A 19,835-nucleotide genomic window follows, 5' to 3' on the forward strand; every position below is an offset into this window, starting at 1 on the left:
CTAAAAATCAAGTGAATAAATAATCGGATGAACAGAATAAACTGGTGATTATAATAGAATCAGGGGCATAGAAAGGGAGTGGACTGACTATTCTTTGGGGGACAGGGGTGAGGGGGATGCGGGAAGAGACTGGACAACAATCGTGCACCTATGGATGAGGACAGTGGGTGGGGAGTGAGGGAGGAGGGTGGGATGGGAACTGGGTGGAGGGGAGTTATGAGGGGGGGGAAGAGGAACAAATGTAATAATCTGAACAATAAAGATTTAATTAAAAAAAAAGTGTGATTTCGTAAGCTCCTCCTGTGTCCCAGGGACCATCCCCAAAACTAAAAAATACAACTGAACTGTACATAATCTCTTGTTTTCTAGGAGGTTACAGATTAGTGGAAGGTATTCTTTTTGTAATCACAAATTTGTAGTTTTTAAGCAGAAGAAAGTCTAATTTTGACCCAGCTGGTGTGGTTCAGTGGTTGACAACCTATAAACCAGGAGGTCACGGTTTAATTCCTGGTCATCTAGGTTGTGGGCTTGATCCCTATTAGGGGGCATGAAGCAGACAGCCAATCAATGATTCTCTCTCACCATTAATGTTTCTATCTCTCTCTCCTCTCTTTCTCTCTGAAATCAATTAAAAAATACATTTTAAAAAGTCTGATTTTAGCCCTAACCGGTTTGGCTCAGTGGATAGAGTGTCGGCCTGCGGACTGAAAGGTCCCAGGTTCGATTCCGGTCAAGGGCATGTACCTTGGTTGCAGGCACATCCCCAGCAAGAGGTGTGCAGGAGGCAGCTGATTGATGTTTCTAACTCTCTATCCCTCTCCTTTCCTCTCTGTAAAAAATCAATAAAATATATATTTTTTAAAAAGTCTGATTTTAATAAAGATCTTATTCCTCTAAGTCAGTGGTTCTCAACCTGTGTGGGTCGTGACCCCTTGGGCGGTCAAATGACCCTTTCACAAGGGTCGCCTAAGACCATCCTGCAGATCAGATATTTACATTATGATTCATAACAGTAGCAACGTTACAGTTATGAAGTAGCAATGAAAATGATTTTATGGTTGGGTGACAACATGAGGAACTGTATTTAAAGGGCCAAAAGGTTGAGAACCATTGCATGAGTCTAAGTCCTTTATACTGCATTTTTTTGTGCACTTTTTGTAGGCTATCTAAGAGATAGGTGGTTTTGATTAGGCCACTTGTATGATTCCACTGACTATTTCTTTTAACTGTTTTTTTATAATAGAATGAACATATATTGGAAGATTTTTAAATTATATCTTTTCCCTATGTCTCCAAAAACATTATTCCTATTATTTTTAATATCTTTATGTTTCAAAGTTTTAAAAATATAGAATAGAAAACAACAGTAATAAATGGTTCATGTGTCCATATATTCCCAATGCATAGAATTTATCATTACTAATACACTGACAAATTTGCTTCGAGTTTTTTTGTTGTTAAATTACTAATTTGGGGGGAAATTATAAATACTTATTATAAAAGAATTGAAGCAATAAAAGTATAAAGATAAAAAAATGTTTAAAATAATTTCAAACTTCCTGCATAAGTAACCCATAATAAAATTAGGTGGCCATAATAGAAAGAATGGTGGCCAGCAATTTTCCAAATTCAAAAAGCTTAGAGAACCCCAAGCCAAGAAAAATACACCTCGCATATCATAGTCAGACTCTTGAAAACTCTAAATAGGAAATGATGAGAGCAGCTTGGGGAAGTAAAGGGAACATTATACAAGAAAATAATGATAAAAATTAACATAATTCTCATCAGAAACTCTGGAAGCCAGAAGACAATGGAATGACATCTTTAAAGACTCCCAACAAACAAAAAATCAGAATCTATTAACCTAGAATTCTATATCCAGTTAAAATATTTCTCTAAAATGAAGGTGGAATAAAGACTTTTTAAAATGTATTTTATTGATTTTTTTTACAGAGAGGAAGGGAGAGGGATAGAAAGTTAGAAACATCGATTAGCTGCCTCCTGCACACCCCCTACTGGGGATGTGCCTGCAACCAAAGTACATGCCCTTGACCAGAATCAAACCTGGGACCCTTCAGTCCGCAGGCCGATACTCTATCCACTGAGCCAAACCGGTTAGGATGGAATAAAGACATTTTATACAGACAAAAGTTGAAAGAATTTATTTCCAAGAAATCTGAACTACAACAAATGCTAAAAAAAAGTTCTTCAGGCTGAAGGAAAAGAGAAAGATATGAGAGAAATCCAATTTTATAGAAAGGAATGAAGAACACCAGAAAGAGTAAATAAATCATTAATATAAAGGATCATTTTAAAGGTCATTGACTGTTTTAAAGTAAAAATAATAACATGAAGTGAATATCAGGCATACTAAATAGATTGGATGCCTAAATATAAATAAATTTTAAATATATGACAATATTATAGTTACTATAGTATACAAAACAATTTCATTTTACTTACATTTGTCATAAGAGAAACTAAAATGGAAGAAAAATAATTGTTGAATTTCAAAATATGCATCTACACCACAAAAGATATTTTAATCACCACAGGAATGATAAGTGGTCTTTCAAAAAATAAGAAAAGAAATAATAAATACTTTAAAGAATTGGAAACACTGGTTTTTATCACCTAGGTATTTTAGTCTTATAGTATTGATTGACTACATAAAAAAGATGATAAAGTCATTGGTACTCAAATCTCCTCCCATCTTCAATCCTCCCAACTTTAGAATGTTTTTACTTAATATCATGCTTTCTGCATTGTCCAGGCACTTAACATTTACCTTTAACTTTACCTATAATTCTTACCATGTTTTTCAATATTGGTTCTGTATCTAAGTGGATGGTCCTTTTACATCATCCTTTAGCCATCTTCATTACTGAATTTTTTGTTTTTTCCTCTCTATGGGCCAACTCATCTCTTTATTGGTTATATTTTATTATCATGTAGTTTGGGAAAGGGGTTCCCCAAGAAGATTCATGGATACTGAATTCCCAGCATTTTTCTATGTTTGATAATTTCCAATGCCAGATTGGCTGAGTATAATATTCTTTGACCACTTTTTTTCCTCAGAACTTAATAGATATTGCTCCATTATCTTTAAGCATTTAAAGTTGATATAAGAAGTCTAAAGCCATCCTAAAATTTACCAGTTATTAGGAGATTGGGGTTTTAAAGAATCTATATCAAAATGTTCCTGGACCATGGTATAATATTTTGAATCTGCAAATTTAGTTCTTATTGTATTTTTCAGGAAACTTTTCTTATATTAATATTATATCTTTTTATTCATCTTCAGTTCCATTTATTGGATTCCCTATTTCAAGGAAAGCAATTACCAATCATGGAGTATTTTTATTACATATTAGCTTCTATAATTCCCTTAATCTCTCTGTCTTTTTTCATCTTAATTTGCTGGAATTTTATATTAGCGAAATCTTTTCTTTTCAAATTCTCTGAGTCATGATATGCCTCTTCCATAGTCAGTTCCAGCTACTGATAGCACTGTTCTTCGTTAACTGTCATGGCGCACAGTGAGGTATGTGGTGTCTGTAAGACCAAGCCCTCACTGAGTGTAAATCTCTAGCTCTTTATTCCTCAAATATGTAAGTACTGGCACCATATGGAATTTAATATCTAGACTGATTTAATTATTTGTGTTTAATTGGCAGGCGAGGCACTATCATCTGTATATTTTTATCATATATCATGTTCAAAACTCTTTGCCAGGATCTAAAATAAATACTAGAGACAGAGGCCATTTGGAGTCAATATGTCAGGTTGCTCAACACATTTACTCAGGGTTGCTGGCAGCTCTTGCTGTATGGGTGTGTTAATTCTCATTGGTGGAGAACGCAGTGTGGAGGCTGTCACACTAGCTCCAATTGGCTGTGAGTGCAGGAAGCATTCAGAATTCAGGAAAAATAAATCATGGACTAATGTTTCACTTTATTTAGAGACAAATAAAATTAAAGGAATGGGCCAGGCAGCTATTAAATGAGTTCATTTAATGCATTTGCTATTTTAACACTCTTCTGCAACATGAAGGAATTATGGGATAGAGAGGCAGGGACAAAGGAGATTGCTGACTAAGACAGCCTGCATGCAGTTATGGTTTAAATACCTGGGTTTTACCCTTTTCTGAGATCTTTTTACAACTCCTACAACGCTTAACTGCTCTGAGTTGCAGGCTGTATCTTAGTCCTCAGAGGGGACTCTCTCAGGTTTTAGAAGAGTTCTCCAAATCACCATTGCCATTTGACAAATGGGAAGCCCTGAGACTCCACTTCCTTCTGAGACAGGCAGCTCAGTCAACTCCCTGTTTTATCCACTCTTCACCTGCCGCCACTCCTTGGTTAAATTTGTACGGTCGATAAAGGAAACAACAACAATAGGACCAATAGGACCACAGTTGTTTAATGATTGTTCCCTTTAGTAACTATAGATAAGAGATTTTCTTACTGGGAAAGTGGAGGATGTGTTGCAAAGAGAAAAACAAGGCTATAAAAAGAAAATAGATGCCTCTAAGCCTGGATGGGTCCATTACTCCGAAAGAAAATATCTTTTGAGAACAAAGCAAGGACAGGTCATGCTCTGATTGGTTGCTGGGCCTGGACCCTGACCCCCTCCGGGAGTTTGTCTCAGGAATGCTGACCATTCTCAGGTCTCAGGAAATGGCAGAGCTGGGTTTCAACACTATTGAATATTAACTACTTGTTATTGGACTTCAAGATCCTGGAAGGAGACACACAGACCACAGATCCTGCAGCCCTTCTCCTGCCCCACTTCCCCCTTGCATGTATCCTTTCTTCCTTATCCATATATAATCAGCTGGTTAGTAGGGGAGGTTAGAGCAGAATTACAGAGTGGCCTGCTGCTCTCTGTATACTGCCAGCATTATTGGAATAAACGCTCGTAGATGATTCAACCTGTTTCTGCTTAATTTGTGCCCAGTTTCAAAATGGCAATGGTGAGTCTCTCACCTCATATGGAACTGAAAGAAATTATTGAGACAGTCAGCCAAAACCTTCTGTACTTGTTTTGCTCCTTGATGATGTTAAAAATATTTAACTCCTCTAGTTCAATATAGTTTCATTGTGTCTTGCTAAATATTTGTCAATAGGTTTAAATTCCTGAATCAAAAGAAATATAAAATTGGCATAGTGGGTATGTTCAATCCAGATACACCAAACTAAAGACTTTTGAAAGCATTTTTCATCATTGAAGTAGAAATCTAACTAAATAATCAAAACAGCAATACATTGTCCAGTTGGTGTGCCTCAGTGGTTGAGCATCAACCTATGAACCAGGAGGTCACAGTTCAATTCCCGGTCAGGGCAAATGCTGGGTTTTTAGCTCGATCCCCAGTAGGGGGCTTTCAGGAGACAGCCAATCAATGATTCTCTCTCTTCATTGATATTTCTATAGTTCTCTCTCCCTTCCTCTCTGAAATCAATAAAAATATATATTTTTTAAGAGCAATGCGTGGAAAGAATTCCCTTCTCTTCACTAGGTAAAGAATAGGCAGAACAGATGGATTATATGTGTACTGCTTCTAAAACAGTTAACCTATTATTTTGTGGGATATTGTTGTCTTTGTGAGCAACTTGCGAGGAGCCAAACATTTTATCCTTGCATCTCATTGCCTGGCAGTGTGCATAGTGGGTGGTCAGCACATTCTATTGCCTAATTGAGATTCTAGATTCTGTCTTAAAAAACTTTTTGCAGGCAATCATAGAAAGGAGAGCCTGCGATTTAGCATGCAGTATTTGGAATAGGGACTTGTTTTTACTCTGGGGTCAGAAACTTCCACAGCTGGGTACTTTGGATAATGAAGGTTCGTTCCTTTTCTACATTTGCCCAGCCAGGGCTGAGCACAGGCAAATGTCATACAACTTGCACTTAAACACTCTTTTCTTTTCCTATTAATGGTATTTATGTTTCCTGGGGAACATCTACAAGATTCCAAGAATTGGCTGTATGTGTGAATAGGCTTTTAACCAAAAAAAAAAAAAAAAGGCAGTTTTCACATGCAAGTTATTTCAGCAGTCAGTTCCTTTCCCAAAGCACAAAAGGCTAGATATTAAAACAAACACAAGAGAATGTGCTGTTTTAACAAATGGGTCCTTAGAGATGGACTTTAAAGCTTGGTTTTTGTTTTCTGATCTAACTTTTACCCTATCACTTTGTAACACTTAGAGAAATCCTGAAATAAATCAGTGACATTCTCACAGTTTTCAAGGCTGACAGTTTAATTTTTTTCCTGTTTTGTCTACTGCTGTGGCCAATGTAATTAGGTCATACTCATGTGAAAAGTTACTTGTACAAGAAAAAAAATTTGGATGTGTATGTGTATTTTCAGGAAGATTTGTTTCTGCTAATGTTCACAGCATCATTTGCACATGAAAATAATTCCTGTCTACATAATTTAAAATATTAGTGTTGTTTTAAAAAGCACACAAAAACCCTAACTCAAAAGGAAATAACTTTGTTACTAATTCCATATCATTGTTAGAATAGTTATACTTTAAAATATTTTTAACAGCTAAACCACTGATTTTAAAACATTTGTTAATTAAGTAGACTGGGTGCCAACCTGAAAAGGGGTCATTTCAGCACAAAGGAGAGAAAGGCCTAATTTTTAACAGTATTCTAGAAATGGCAACAGAGATCTAATGCTAGCAGCCTACCTTGCAGGCTGTCCTCTAATTTAATTTTATATTAAAAGTTGGTTGTAATTCTTGTTTTGTGTATTTTCTAATAGACTTTTTCTGTTTATACCAGCAGATGTAAATTTCAAGCTCACAAATATATTATTTACTTTCTTGCTTCTACACTCCTAGAAATGTTAGGAACTATGGGAGAATGACAACTCCACAATGTGAAGATACTTAGTTGTGTTTTATGAAAAATCTTGACATTAACTCTTTTTCTTCTTTAATAAGCTAAGTGTCTTGCTTTCATTTTTGTGAATTAATTTAAGAATTTAGTAACTCAAGCAATTCTTATTTGCTTCCAAAACTTAAATACCGGGATTAACAGACATAAGAGGCTCAATTTAGCATGTTTTATTGGCGAAATGTAAAGGTCAAAATTAACAAGCTTTATAGAGCTCCATTAGAAGTATACAGTAGAACCCTTGTAGAAATCATGAAGGAAAGCAGTGTAGGCACTGTTGGGAACACAGATGCAAAATTTGAGTATTTGAGTTGCTATCTCTGATGGAAGCAGAGCAATTGTTAAAAATTTGACTGGATTGCAAAATAATTTAAAGGGCCAGCAGATCTTTAAGAATGTACAAGATAGCTTTGTTGTTCTTATGTAACACTAGAGGCCCAGTGCATGAAATTCGTGCACGAAGGGGGGTGGGGGTCCCTCAGCCCAGCCTACACCCTCTCCAATCCAGGACCCCTCGGGGGATGTCTGGCTGCCTCTCATGATCCAGGACAACTGGCTCCTAACCGCTCCCCTGCCTGATCGCCCCTAACTGCTCCCCTGATGGCCTGATTACCCCTAACCGCCTCTGCCTCGCCCCGCACCCGGGACCCAGGAGTCCCTCCTCTGGCTGGTACAGGCACCCGGGACCCAGGCTTCCCTCCCTCTGGCCAGCCACAGGCACCCAGGACCTGGGCCAGTTTCGCCCAGGCTGGCCATAGCTGCAGATGCCCAGGACCGCAGGGCGGCAGCTTGTTCCTCTCCTGGGCCACAGGTGCAGATACAGACGCTGGCACCCGGGACTATGGGGCGTGCGGATTGTCCCTCTCCCAGGCTGCCAGGCGCAGGCACAAGCTCAGCCACTGGCGCCTGGGACCATGGGGTTGGCGACTTGTCCCCCTCCTGGGCTATAGCCCCAGCTGCTGGCACCCGGGACCGCAGGGACCATGGGGTGGGCAGCTTGTCCCTCTCCCAGGCCTCGGCCTGGCTGGTCCCCATTCCTCTCTCTCGTGAGCTCATTTGTGCCTGGCTGGTCCCCATTTCTCTCTCCCCAGTGTTAAATGTCTGAGCCTTTATGGCTTGACAGCATGAGGGCATGATGACCATTTGCATATTAGCTCTTTATTATATAGGATTTACTGAGAAGCAAGGCATGCTAAATATGAAGTAATCCACAGAATTCCTCTGAGTCCCTACCCAGTGATTCTGTTTCCAAATGAGATAAGTAGGTGAGATATATAGACAAAATGAGAAGGCTTCATTAGTGCTGCCCTTACAGAAGCCTACAAGGTGGTGGGAGCTCACTTCAACCACTTTGCTAAGAGGAAAAAAAAAATGAAAATAAGTGAAATCTGGGAAAAGATAGTAATTTTTTGGAAGATAAGAGGTTTGCTTTCTGAAGCAAAATGTACATAGCTAATCAGATGTACTTCTGCAATTCTGTTTTGTGTACTTCAGAGTTACTCATGTTTTAACTAAGAAAAAACATGATATTTTGGTGAGGGAGCAGTTTTCCCAAATGACATGAAATAACATTTTTTATGACATTCAGAAATTTACAGTGGCCTCTTGCTAGACCTCTAACATTGTTCTGTAATCCCAGCTCTGGGTAGAGCTTGGAAAACATTTGTAGAAAATCGCTATGCTTACAACCATGTTTATTCTTCAGCTGTGGTAGCAGGACTTCTTTTAACATGCTCGTTTTCTTTTCTTTTGCAGGGACTTTACGTTTTTGTGGTCTATTTCATTCTTCACAACCAGACTTGTTGCCCCATGAAGGCCAGCTACACAGTGGAAGTGAACGGACACCCAGGACCCAGCACAGCCTTCTTTACACCCGGGAGTGGAATGCCTCCTTCTGGAGGGGAAATCAGCAAGTCCACCCAGAATCTAATCAGTGCTATGGAGGAGGTCCTGCCCTTGACCTTGACTTGACCTCTGTCTCTCTGTTTCTTTCCCATATACGGCCTTTCCATCTCAAAAAGTGCACATGTTAAATGGTGTTATGTAACTTTTAAATCCCTTTCCTACATGCTGACCAACTGTAGTATTATGCATGTTATTGAGTTAATTTTCTTCCCTGCCCTGCAACCTATACTAACCAGCAGTTTGTTCTCGGAACTCAGACACTGCACATTTTGTCATCTTTTTCTTCAAACTCTCCCAAATTTGACACGGTGATGTCTAAACCAGCTTCAGAAGTGTGGGTGTGTTTTTTTGTTTTAACTATTTTCCCTCAAAATATTTACACAGCTCTCTTCCTTCACCCATCCCAATTCACTACTTCAGTCCCATCAAACACAAAGTGAAAATAGGCTGAAACTGTTTTTAATTTAAATACCAGAAAATATTTTAGAGCAAAGGTTCGGAAGAGTGCTTCAGCAGCACTACTTAGAAAGTCGATCCAGGATGTCCTCTGTAAAGTCTACTTCCCATTCCTCTCTGCATTATGTCCACATCACATTGGTTTCCTGTGTCTAAATCACCAACCTGTTAGCAATGCTGCCATAGCCCTGGGACCACTGCTCAGGCTTTAAATTATACCTAAAGACATTTGTCCAGAAAGAGATGGTATGCAGTCCCTAAGAATTTCTGCATTGCCCAGATGTGCTTGTCTCCCATTCCTTACATAGCTCACGCGGCCCTGTCTGTATTAAAGAGCCAAAGAGAACAGTACTTGTGTTTATTTGCATCCTGAAAAAATGGTAGGAAATCAACATGCATGTATCTGAAAAGGAAACAGTTGATAGATATGTAGGTAGCTAGAAAGATAGAAGATAGATGATAGATGATAGATAGATAGAGAGAGAGATGATCTATAATAATAAAAGTGTAATATGCTAATTAGACTGGATGACCTTCCGGACAAAGCCGGGGCTGCGAGGGAAGCCCGGATCCTGGGTGCCAGAGGGAAGCCAGTGCTGGCAGCGGGGGAAGGAAGGCCTACTCTTGCATGAATTTCATGAATTAGGCCTCTAGTAGATAGATAATCTACCTATTCAGTGATATTTTTTCCTCTTCCATGTAAATATAGAAAGTAATTTTACCCATGCCAGGTTAAAATTAAGATACAGTATTTAAAATGTTCAAAAATCAAGTACAGTATTTAAAAATTGGAATATGTCTTTAGTACCATAAATGTTTAGAAATCTAGTACCATATCTATATCTCAAAAGTTTTAAAAACTGAATTATTTTCACATCAAAGTTGATAACAATGGGAATGGATATTTTTAGGATCAGTAATTCAGGAATGAATTTTAAAAAAGGTTTTTGTCTTTTTTATTGATTACCCATGCTCGATTTGAACTGTACAGTGCAATAACCATTAGCCTGTGTGGCTATTTAAATTTAAACTAAAACAAAATAATATTAAAAATTTAGTTCATCTGTCACTATGTTCAAGTGCTCTGAGAGCTACCATGGTGAAGAATGCAGATAGCAAACATTTGAATCATCACAGAAAGGTCTGTTGAACCGTTCACATCTAGCTGATCTAGATGTTCAACTTCTTAACAGAATTTTTGAAGATTTTTGTCTTCTCTCAAATTTGTTTCTACAGTCCTCAGGCCATGCGACATCCCTGCAGTGGCTCAGAAAAGCTTACATTGGGAGACAGCAGCTGTGACAGTTCAGTTCCTGGGCCTGAGCCACTGCTCGAGTGTTCATTCTGGGTTTGCACAGTGGCATACCCTAACGTGTGCTCTACATTCCTCAGAGGCTTAGGATTGGCCTTGGTCCAGCTGTCAACAAGGGCCTGTCAGAGACATTCTAGAAAGCCTTCCAGAGAAGGGACAGCATGAGGAAAGGAAGGATTAAGGGGGTTTTACCAGTAACCACAAGGGAAGTGAGTATGTTTAATTATTTCAGGATAGAACTATCTTTACTTTTTTAATATGGATTTTTTTTCTTTTTCTATTAATCTTATATCTAGCCACTCAACAGTCTCTGATTCACTTTATTTAATTTTTATTTTTAAAATATGTTTTTGTTGATCTTTAGAGAGAGAGAGAGGAAGTGAGAGGGATAGAGAGATAGAAACATCGATGAGAGAGAAACATGGATCTGCTGCCTCCTGCACGCCCCCTACTGGGGATCAAGCCCACAACCCAGCCATGTGCCCTGTCAGCAGATCAAACCTCTTAGTTCATAGGTTGATGCTCAACAACTGAGCCACACTGGCTGGGCTCAGGATAGAACTACCTTTTTAATTGTTTATTTATTTTTTTTTTATATAGTTGATTGATTTTTTACAGAGAGAAAAGGAGAGGGATAGAGAGTTAGAAACATCCATCAGCTGCCTCCTGCGCACCCCCCAATGAGGATGTGTCCGCAACCAAGGCACATGCCCTTGACCAGAACCAAACCTGGGACCCTTCAGTCTGCAGGCCCACGTCCTAGCCACTGAGCCAAACCAGCTAGGGCAATTGCTTAATTTTTTAAAAGGAGGAGTTTAGAATACTATCAAAGAACTTTTTTTTCCTTCAATTCAGTATGTCCTTACAGATAGCTGCTATATTTAAAATTGTATTTGTATCTTAGATTAAGCATTAGGAGGGTTCCTCTCCAGTTCTTACATTTTTAACAATTTTCTTTGCACAATACATTTTTTTTAAATAAAAAGTATTGATGGGTTCAAAGATACTTTTCTTGCCCCACACATGACTGCATAGAAATCTACAAGTAATTCTAATAGAGAAATCGTTTAGCATCACCAGATTAGATTGTCTCATGGAGAAACATACTTCTCTAAAAAGCAATGGTACAATTAAAGGCCTCAATTCAAAGCAGTTGAGAAGCCCTTTCACCTGGTTTGTGTAATGAGACGCAGAGGTAAATAGTGTACATACATTCAGAGTAAAGGTGTACGTGTTCATATTGTGGTTTCCTTCCCTCCCTGACCCTCACAGGTGCCACCTGACTGGGAGAGGGGATCCTTCCAACAAGCCAGCCAGGCCAGTCCCGACTTAAAGCCAAGTCCACACAATGGCGCCACCTTCCCTTCCTCCGGAGCTTATGGCCAGGGCTCACTGATAGCTGATGAGGAGTCCCAGGAGTTTGATGACTTGATATTTGCATTGAAAACTGGTATGTGTGAGCCCACAAACTACATTCGAAGTAGACACTCTGGCTGTGCCGCAATTTATATCTTCTTCACATGAAGTTGCATCAGTATAGCCAGGCACCCTTAGCACAGCCTGATTCTCATGACCCATTCCTCACCTCAGCCTCACTCTGAGTTATTTTGTTCTTGACACCAAACGTAACATAACCTCAAAATCATTTACAATTTGCTTTTAAGAAAAAGGCATGCTCTCACTAGATGTAAGTATCTCTGTCCTGGAATCATTCTAGAACACCAAGGTACTATTGAGACAAGTTCAGTGTCGTAAGACCATCTGCTAGGGATTTCACTGAGAGATTTGCCTCTGATCTGCCAAAGAGACCTTCTTAGGAGTAGCTCTAAAGCAAAACTTTCAAAGGCAGCACAGTTTTTAAAGTGCTGTTACATACAGTATTTTATTGCCTCTTCCTATAAATTCAACCCCACCCAACCTGTAACCCAATGGAAAGTTGTTTTCAAATAAAATGTAAAGGGTTTTTTTTTTCTTTCATCTTTTTATTCAGAAAAATGTTGAACTGACACTTAAAAAATTTCAGTGAAATTTTGATTTCTAGATGCAAAAAGATAAAAAGAGGAGGTTTTTTCAATAATAGTTCATACTCAGATGAAACTATTTAAATAATAATTCAAAAGTGCATTTTACTATATATAAGCATCCATATATTCAGAATAATGTTTGGCTCTTAGTAAGCCTTTTGTAGATATTGTTGGAGAATGAATGAGTGAATGAGTGAGTGAATGAATATGAAGCTTGGAGTTTGTTTGGAGGAATAGACATTCACATAGTCATGACATAAGAAAGAGTAATATAAGTAGTGGAAAGAGTTATTAATTATTGAGGGAATCGAGGAAATTTTTTTAAACCTCTCTTAATTGATTCTTGAAGAATGTGTAGGTTTGAAATAAGAGTGGAGGAAAGGCAATACAGATGGGGAACAGAATTAGACAAAGCCTAGGGCGTACACGTGCATGCCCTGCTTGAGGAGAACAAGCATTGCAGAGTGGCCGGGATGTAGGAGGAGCAGAGCCAGGCAGTGGGAGGAAGGCCGGAGAGGTAGTTGACCCGCGTTGTTAAAAATGTACTGTAGTTCCCCCTTCTGGGTTTCAGGTAACACCCTCCTTGAGATGTTCACAGTCATCCTCAGTGAGAGGATCACCTGACTGAGTATATTTGGGAAACTGAGAAGATTGACAATTCATATTACCATTTTAGCAGCTCTGAAAAAGCCCTCACTCAAAGATAACCTACTTCACTCAATTTAACCTGGTGTTTCCAGAGCACATGTAGTGATATATTCATTTGGGGAAGCAGAACACTTCCTGGTATTTTGCATAATATTAAAATGCTGGTCAGATGCCATGCTAACGAGGGGGATTTTTAAAAAATCTTTATTGTTGAAAGTATTACATATGACTCCAACCCCCTTTCTTTAAAGGACTTAGTGAGCCATGGATGTTTGTGAGGAGAGGAATGGCATGTTCCTGCTGGTTTTTGAGGCAAAAATAACTCAGGAAAGATAAAGAATAAATTTAGAAGCAAAATCAAAAAGGTTGGGAGGTTGTTACAATTGTCCAAAAGAATGAGGTCCGGGGCTCAGATTTGAAGAGTGGAAATAAAAGAGAAGATGAACAGAGGAGGAAGGCTGAGGGGACACTGAGAGGACAGCAGCGAAGACCTGCTGCACACAAGGTCACTGAGGGATTATATAAGGAGCATCTGCTCATTTATCTGTGTGAAGCGGGACACTGATGAGTTCTGATTCGGACACATTGATTATTAGGCCTGGTTGTCTTAAATATTCAGGTTTAGAGGCTCCTGGGTGAGGGTTCATGGTCAAAGGTATTGATCTGAAATGCATCTGGGCAGAGATTATATTTGAAGCTAAGGGGATTAATAAGACTGATCAGGAGGAGAGGAAGGGGAGAGATGAGAAGAAAAAAGGTGAAGAAGGAAGGGAGGAAGGGAAACAAGAAGAACATCCTAGATAATATCTACATTTAAAGAGTGAATAGAAGAGGGTCCCAGAGAAGGAACTGTATAGCATGGTGAAAAAGATCTAGAGAGAGAAGATTGAGTTTCATGAAGGAGGGGATGCACAAATATATAAAATGCTAATTGGTATTAGGACTAAAAAGGAGGCTTTCAGATTACAAATAATTCCCAGTACTACACAGTGGTCAGTTGTTGATGTTATAACACTGGGAACATAAAATGAATTCTTGGAGCATAATTCAATTAGATGTGGTTCCTATATATATAACAAGTATTAAATGCATTTAGCTCGGGAATGTATGGAATGACTTCCTTACTTATAGAGTTTACTATTCCTGAGAGTTTGCTACACTTGTTAGGAAATAAATACTTCAAAAGACCAAAATAATAATCTCTCACATTGGCTCCCTCTACTTTTAGAAAAGTTACTATAAAAATCCAGCACCACCCCCTAAGACACTTTCCATCGTAGAATGTGGTCAAATGAGAGGAACAGTCCACATGCCGTTCTATCTACAGCAGAATTTACAATTGACACACAGGCCAGATTTGGCCCAGCAGGGTATTTTGTTTGATCCTCTAGCATTTTAGCATTGTTTTAGCATTTTTAAATCCCATAAAAATCCAGAATGTCTTTTTTTAAAAGTCTAACCCTGACTGTGTAGTACAGTGGTTAGAGCAGGGGGGTCCTCAGACTTTTTAAACAGGGGGCCAGTTCACTGTCCCTCAGACCGTTGCAGGGCCGGACTATAGTTTTAAAAAAACTATGAACAAATTCCTATGCACACTGCACATATCTTATTTTGAAGTAAAAAAAAACAAAATGGGAACAAATACAATATTTGTATTTGCATCTGGCCTGCGGGCTATAGTTTGAGGACCCCTGGGTTAGAGTGTTGGCCTGCACACTAAAGGATCATAGCACCAGTTCAATTCCCAGTCAAGGGCAGGTGCCTACATTGCAGTTTTGATACCAGGCCCCAGTCGGGGTGCATGCAGGAGGCAACCAATCGATATGCCTTTCTTACATCGAGGTTTCTCTCCCTCTCTCTGTGTGTCTCTCTCTCTTTTCCCCTCCCTCCCTTCCTTTCACTCTCTCTAGAAATCAATAGAAAAAGTATCCTCAGGTGAAGATTCATACACACACACACACACACACACACACACACACACACACACACAAAGAAATCTAGCAGCAAAGTGATTGGAGTTGAGTAATAATTGCCTCTTTAGATGGAACTCCAGCTCTTTGGTTTATCCAGTGCTCACCAGACCGGTGTTACTGATTTATACTGGCTTCCCTGTCCTCTGTGACATTTTAATTTGCAAATCTTAATCCGTCTCAGGTCCACCTTAACTATGGGTCTCTCCAAGTCAAGTGAGTCTTCTAATTATTTTGCATTTGAACCCCTAAGTGACTGAAAAGTTATGTAACCCTTTGCCTATATTTCAATAAACAGCTAAAGATTTTCATCCTAAGTGTAAATAGTGCCAAATAATGTAATTTCCACTGTATTATAAATTTCAGTTTTAAAATAAAAATTTTACATTATTTTATTAAACTAACTTAGAGACTTTAAATTCCATAGCAATTTGATTCATTTCATTTTAAAAATATGTGAGCAGCCTTTTCTTTTACAAGTGGAAAATTTACATCATTCCTTTTTTCATTGTTACACATTTGATTTTATGGCTTACATATTATATGTAGAGCTAACATATACTAATAACTTATCTCCAAACCAGAGCAATTTGAGAGAATAAAGGGGAAGCAACTAATAATTTTTCAGGTATAAACTAGGACTTTTCAGTTGCATTCTCCAACTCCCTGTTTTGAAGGAGTTGCGAAAGAAGTACTAGTATTTGTGAAAGGGTATGGACATGGGTCTTGATGAATGGGCAGGAAGACACCCAGGCTGGAATGAACATGGCACATCCAGGATCACTTTGGAAAAGCTTTCCCGTGGGCAAAGGTTGAGATATGTCTACTCAGCAGGCTAGAGCCAGGTTAGGAGAGATCTTACTGCCAATACAGAGGGTGTCAGACTTCATGCTGTTGGCCATCGGGACTAATGTTTGTTCTTGAGAAGAAAAGGGCAGTGGGATGCTGAATACATCAGAGGAACAGGGTGGACAAAAGAGATGGAAGAAGCATTTTTAAGAGCGAGGATGCAGAGCATAGTTTATTAATACATACAGCAAACATTTGATGCACACCCACGGTGTGCTGGGCACTGTCCTATGAGCTAGGAATATAAAGATATGAGAGTACATAATCCAATGGGGGAGTCAGAAATTTTGAAAGAGAATCATCATGTTTCCATGGTTAGCAGAGGTGATTCCTGAGTGGATAGTTACAGGAAGAGCTGAGGCTGACAGATTAGGAGTTGGGGGATGAGAGAATCCCAGGCAGTGCCAGCATAATAACATGGTGTGAAAAGGAGGTGACCAGTAGCTCTAGTGAGATACCAGGCTAGAGAGCAGGCAGGGGCTCAGGTGGACCTTGTAGGCCTTGAAGCAGGGCTGCAGATAAGCACTCTGGGGATCAGACAGCAGAAGGAGGTGCAAGAGAAAGCAGACCTCCGGAGATCAGAGGGTGGGGTGGGCAAGTACAGTGCCACAGAAGCAAAGGAAGGAAGTGGGTGTCAACAGCAGCCTTCAGCAGAGGGAGGATGGGAAGGACAGAGACCCAGGAGAGGGAGGGTTTGACTAGAAGAAGGACCTTAATGGGCTCCTGCTTCTATCCCAAATAGGGTAAGACGAAGCTAATACCCCATCTTCCCATAGCTGCCAGATCTTCAGATTAGCCTTTCCTACAGCTCAGACAGAAGGAAGTCTCAGCTCCCAGCAGCTGCTTTTTCACTTTCCTTCTCGTTTAGAGTCTAGTGCCCAACAAATTCAACCAGCAGCATGCCCTGTGACCACATCCCCATTCTCTGTGTGTGTATGTGTAGGGTGTGTGTGTGTGTGTGTGTGTGTGTGTGTGTGTGTGTGTGTGTGTTTGAGAGAGAGAGAGAGAGAGAGAGAGAGAGAGAGAGAGAGAGAGAGAAGTTTTGAATTAGAGAAGAAAGTTTGTGAATTAGAGAAGAAAGAGGTGTTACTCTAGTATCGTGTTAAATTTCCTGAATTATTCTAAGTTGTGAAAAAATAGTGAATACTGGAGTTCCCTCAAAACAGATTCTGGGTACTATTGTAATTAACAGCTAGCTTTTGGAGACTCTTGTGCAGATCTGTTTTGGCACTGTGTTGCATAATTATTTTTATCTCGGGATCAGATCTGAGTCATTTGGAGTCCGAGTCTTCTGGGCGCTGATAAGGCACCAGGTGTTGTCAGTGCACGTCTTTCTTCTTGGATCGCTGCCCACCCTGACTGAGTCCCAGCTGAAGGGCCTCGTACTTTCCAGTGCCTGTGGGGTTGGAGGTCATGTGGTTTTGAACAGCAAACCCTACCCCCACCCCTGCTGAAAAATTCTTATAACCTGCCTGAGTTTTTTTATTTTAATAATCCCCAGAAAGTTGAGAAAGGCTGTTCTTGAGAGTAAGTTATACCTGTCAATCATTGAAAACCCCGACTTGTGCCTTTAGAAATTAATTTTACTTATAAAACTACCAAAAGGAATTTAAAGTATATTTTTATAGTTGTCAGTTATTAAAAAATATTTATTCTAAGTATACAGTTCACTCTTTAATAATCTATAATAATAAAAAGTGTAATATGCTAATTAGACCAGATAGCCAAATGGCCTTCCAGACATCTGGATGAAGCCGCTGTGGTGGGGGCTGAGGTAGAGGCAGTTAGGGACAATCAGGCAGGCAGGTGAGCAGTTAGGGACAATCAAGCAGGCAAGCAAGCAGTTAGGGGTGACCAAGCAGGACAGCGAGTGGTTAGGAGTGATCAAGCAGGCAGGCAGAGTGGTTAGGGGCAATCAGGCAGGCAGGCAAGTGGTTAGGAGTCAGCAATCCCAGATTGTGAGAGGGATGTCCGACTGCCAGTTTAGGCAGTCGGACATCCCCCAAGGGGTCCTGGATTGCGAGAGGGTGCAGGCCGGGCTGAGGGACCCTATCCCCCACACCCCCCATGCATGAATTTTGTGCACCGAGCCTCCAGTATAACATAACTAAACATGTTGACTTAATGTAACTTGACCCTAATTCACTGCACTAACAGTTGGGAATTTTTGTGTTTATTCTTTTTCTATTGTAGGTGCTGGTCTCAGTGTCAGTGATAATGAATCTGGTCAAGGCAGCCAGGAGGGAGGCACCTTGACTGACTCCCAGATCGTAGAACTCAGGAGGATACCCATTGCTGACACCCATCTCTAGCGGCACAGTAACCATTAGAATGAGGATACTCTCATATTTGTATTGGCTTTGTGCTAAAACTCTATAAGTACATGCAGCCATATAAATAGGAAACTGTGAAATTAGTAACCCAGGAGTGATTGTTGTGTTGGAATATAAATTACTTGTGTCTTTGTGCAACCTGAAAATTCATTGTTGTAATGAAAGACCGGATCGAGTTATATCAGTTAATAGAATGTACATATTCCAAGAATATTAGTTGTTTTTAATCATCATACATGACTAACATTGTTTAATAACAGTAATAACAATCAATAAAAACAATAGAATCCACTTGGCATCCCTGAGGCTCATTATTTATGAAGAAATGTTGGGCATGAGCAAAGCAACAAGCTCCGTGTCTAGGTGATGTTAAGTGCCCTGTTGCTTCCAGCGTTGATGCAGGTGATCCAGACTCAAGGCTTCACAGCACCTAGAAGACTTTCATTCCTAAAAACCACACAATTTCTTTTCTGCTGACGGGGTTACTGCAGTTTGCATAGTCTTTCATTGAAAGTATGTATTTCTGCTCATTACAAAATTAGGGAACTGAACTTTTTCCAAAATGAATGTTCTGTTCCCAGTTAAAAATAACTCCAGCAAGCATTTTAGCACAGTGATGAAGAGGATCATTCAAACAGTACAGTTTGTTTGGGAGAAATATTTCTTGGTTTGGTTTTTTAGCCTTTCTTTTCTTGGAATGAGAAATCAGAAAGCCTGTCCCAGAGCAAACACTATTGTGTTCGTGATGATTTCATTGACTATGGTTCCAGAACAGTCATTAGGAACAGAACAAGTCTGTCCTAAGGAAGCCTTTTTGACCTTTGGAATTGCTAAGTAATTTTGAGAGAATCAGTATCATGCCAAGAAAAAATTAAAATTAATAAAATTTTATGTAAGAGAACATTTTTATCTGTTAATTACTTCCCTTAGAAGTAATTAAAACATCTTAAGTGCCATAGTTAAAACATCTTAAGTGCTTTGTTAGTGCTGTTAAACATGGCTTTATTTTTTATAAAACCTGATGGCAATATTTATCGTGATAAATTATAAAATGACTCCTCTCTTGTTCCTGTCAGTCCTCCCCCACTCCCATTTCCTCCCTCTTATACTGAGTTTTGATCAGTGGATTGTCATTGTTAGAAAATGAAAGCTGCATAGCAGAATTAAACAGCATAAAAAGCAAAGGCTATAGTATTGGTGGAGTTATCATCTTTTTTACAAACTTTAGAAATGGCGGTAATAAGATTGGATTTACCTGAAGTGACAAGTTGTCTCTTTCAACCTACAGTATTGCACTGTAGTCTCTCCCATGATAGAATAGAGGCAATAGATGAAATTGGTTACAATATATAAAAGTTAATATGAAAATTTTGAAATAAGTAAGCATTCTAAAATCATTAATAGGTTTTAGTGAATTGGGGGCTTAGGTGTTTAT

At 39.3% G+C, this 19,835-nt stretch overlaps 1 protein-coding gene across 1 annotated transcript in view; it reads left to right on the forward strand.

Moving 5' to 3' along the window:
* Positions 1-18,691, forward strand: part of ADGRV1 (adhesion G protein-coupled receptor V1) — a 481,118-nt gene extending 462,427 nt beyond the window's left edge. The window contains 3 exon segments of the mRNA XM_006775582.2: positions 8,659-8,850; positions 11,849-12,026; positions 18,261-18,691. Coding sequence (XP_006775645.1) covers positions 8,659-8,850; positions 11,849-12,026; positions 18,261-18,379 — 489 coding nt within the window. The 3' untranslated portion in view covers positions 18,380-18,691.
* Positions 18,692-19,835: the final 1,144 nt, after the last annotated feature.

This window comes from Myotis davidii, unplaced genomic scaffold (genome assembly GCF_000327345.1).
Source record: "Myotis davidii unplaced genomic scaffold, ASM32734v1 scaffold44, whole genome shotgun sequence".
NCBI classification, from domain to species: domain Eukaryota; kingdom Metazoa; phylum Chordata; class Mammalia; order Chiroptera; family Vespertilionidae; genus Myotis; species Myotis davidii.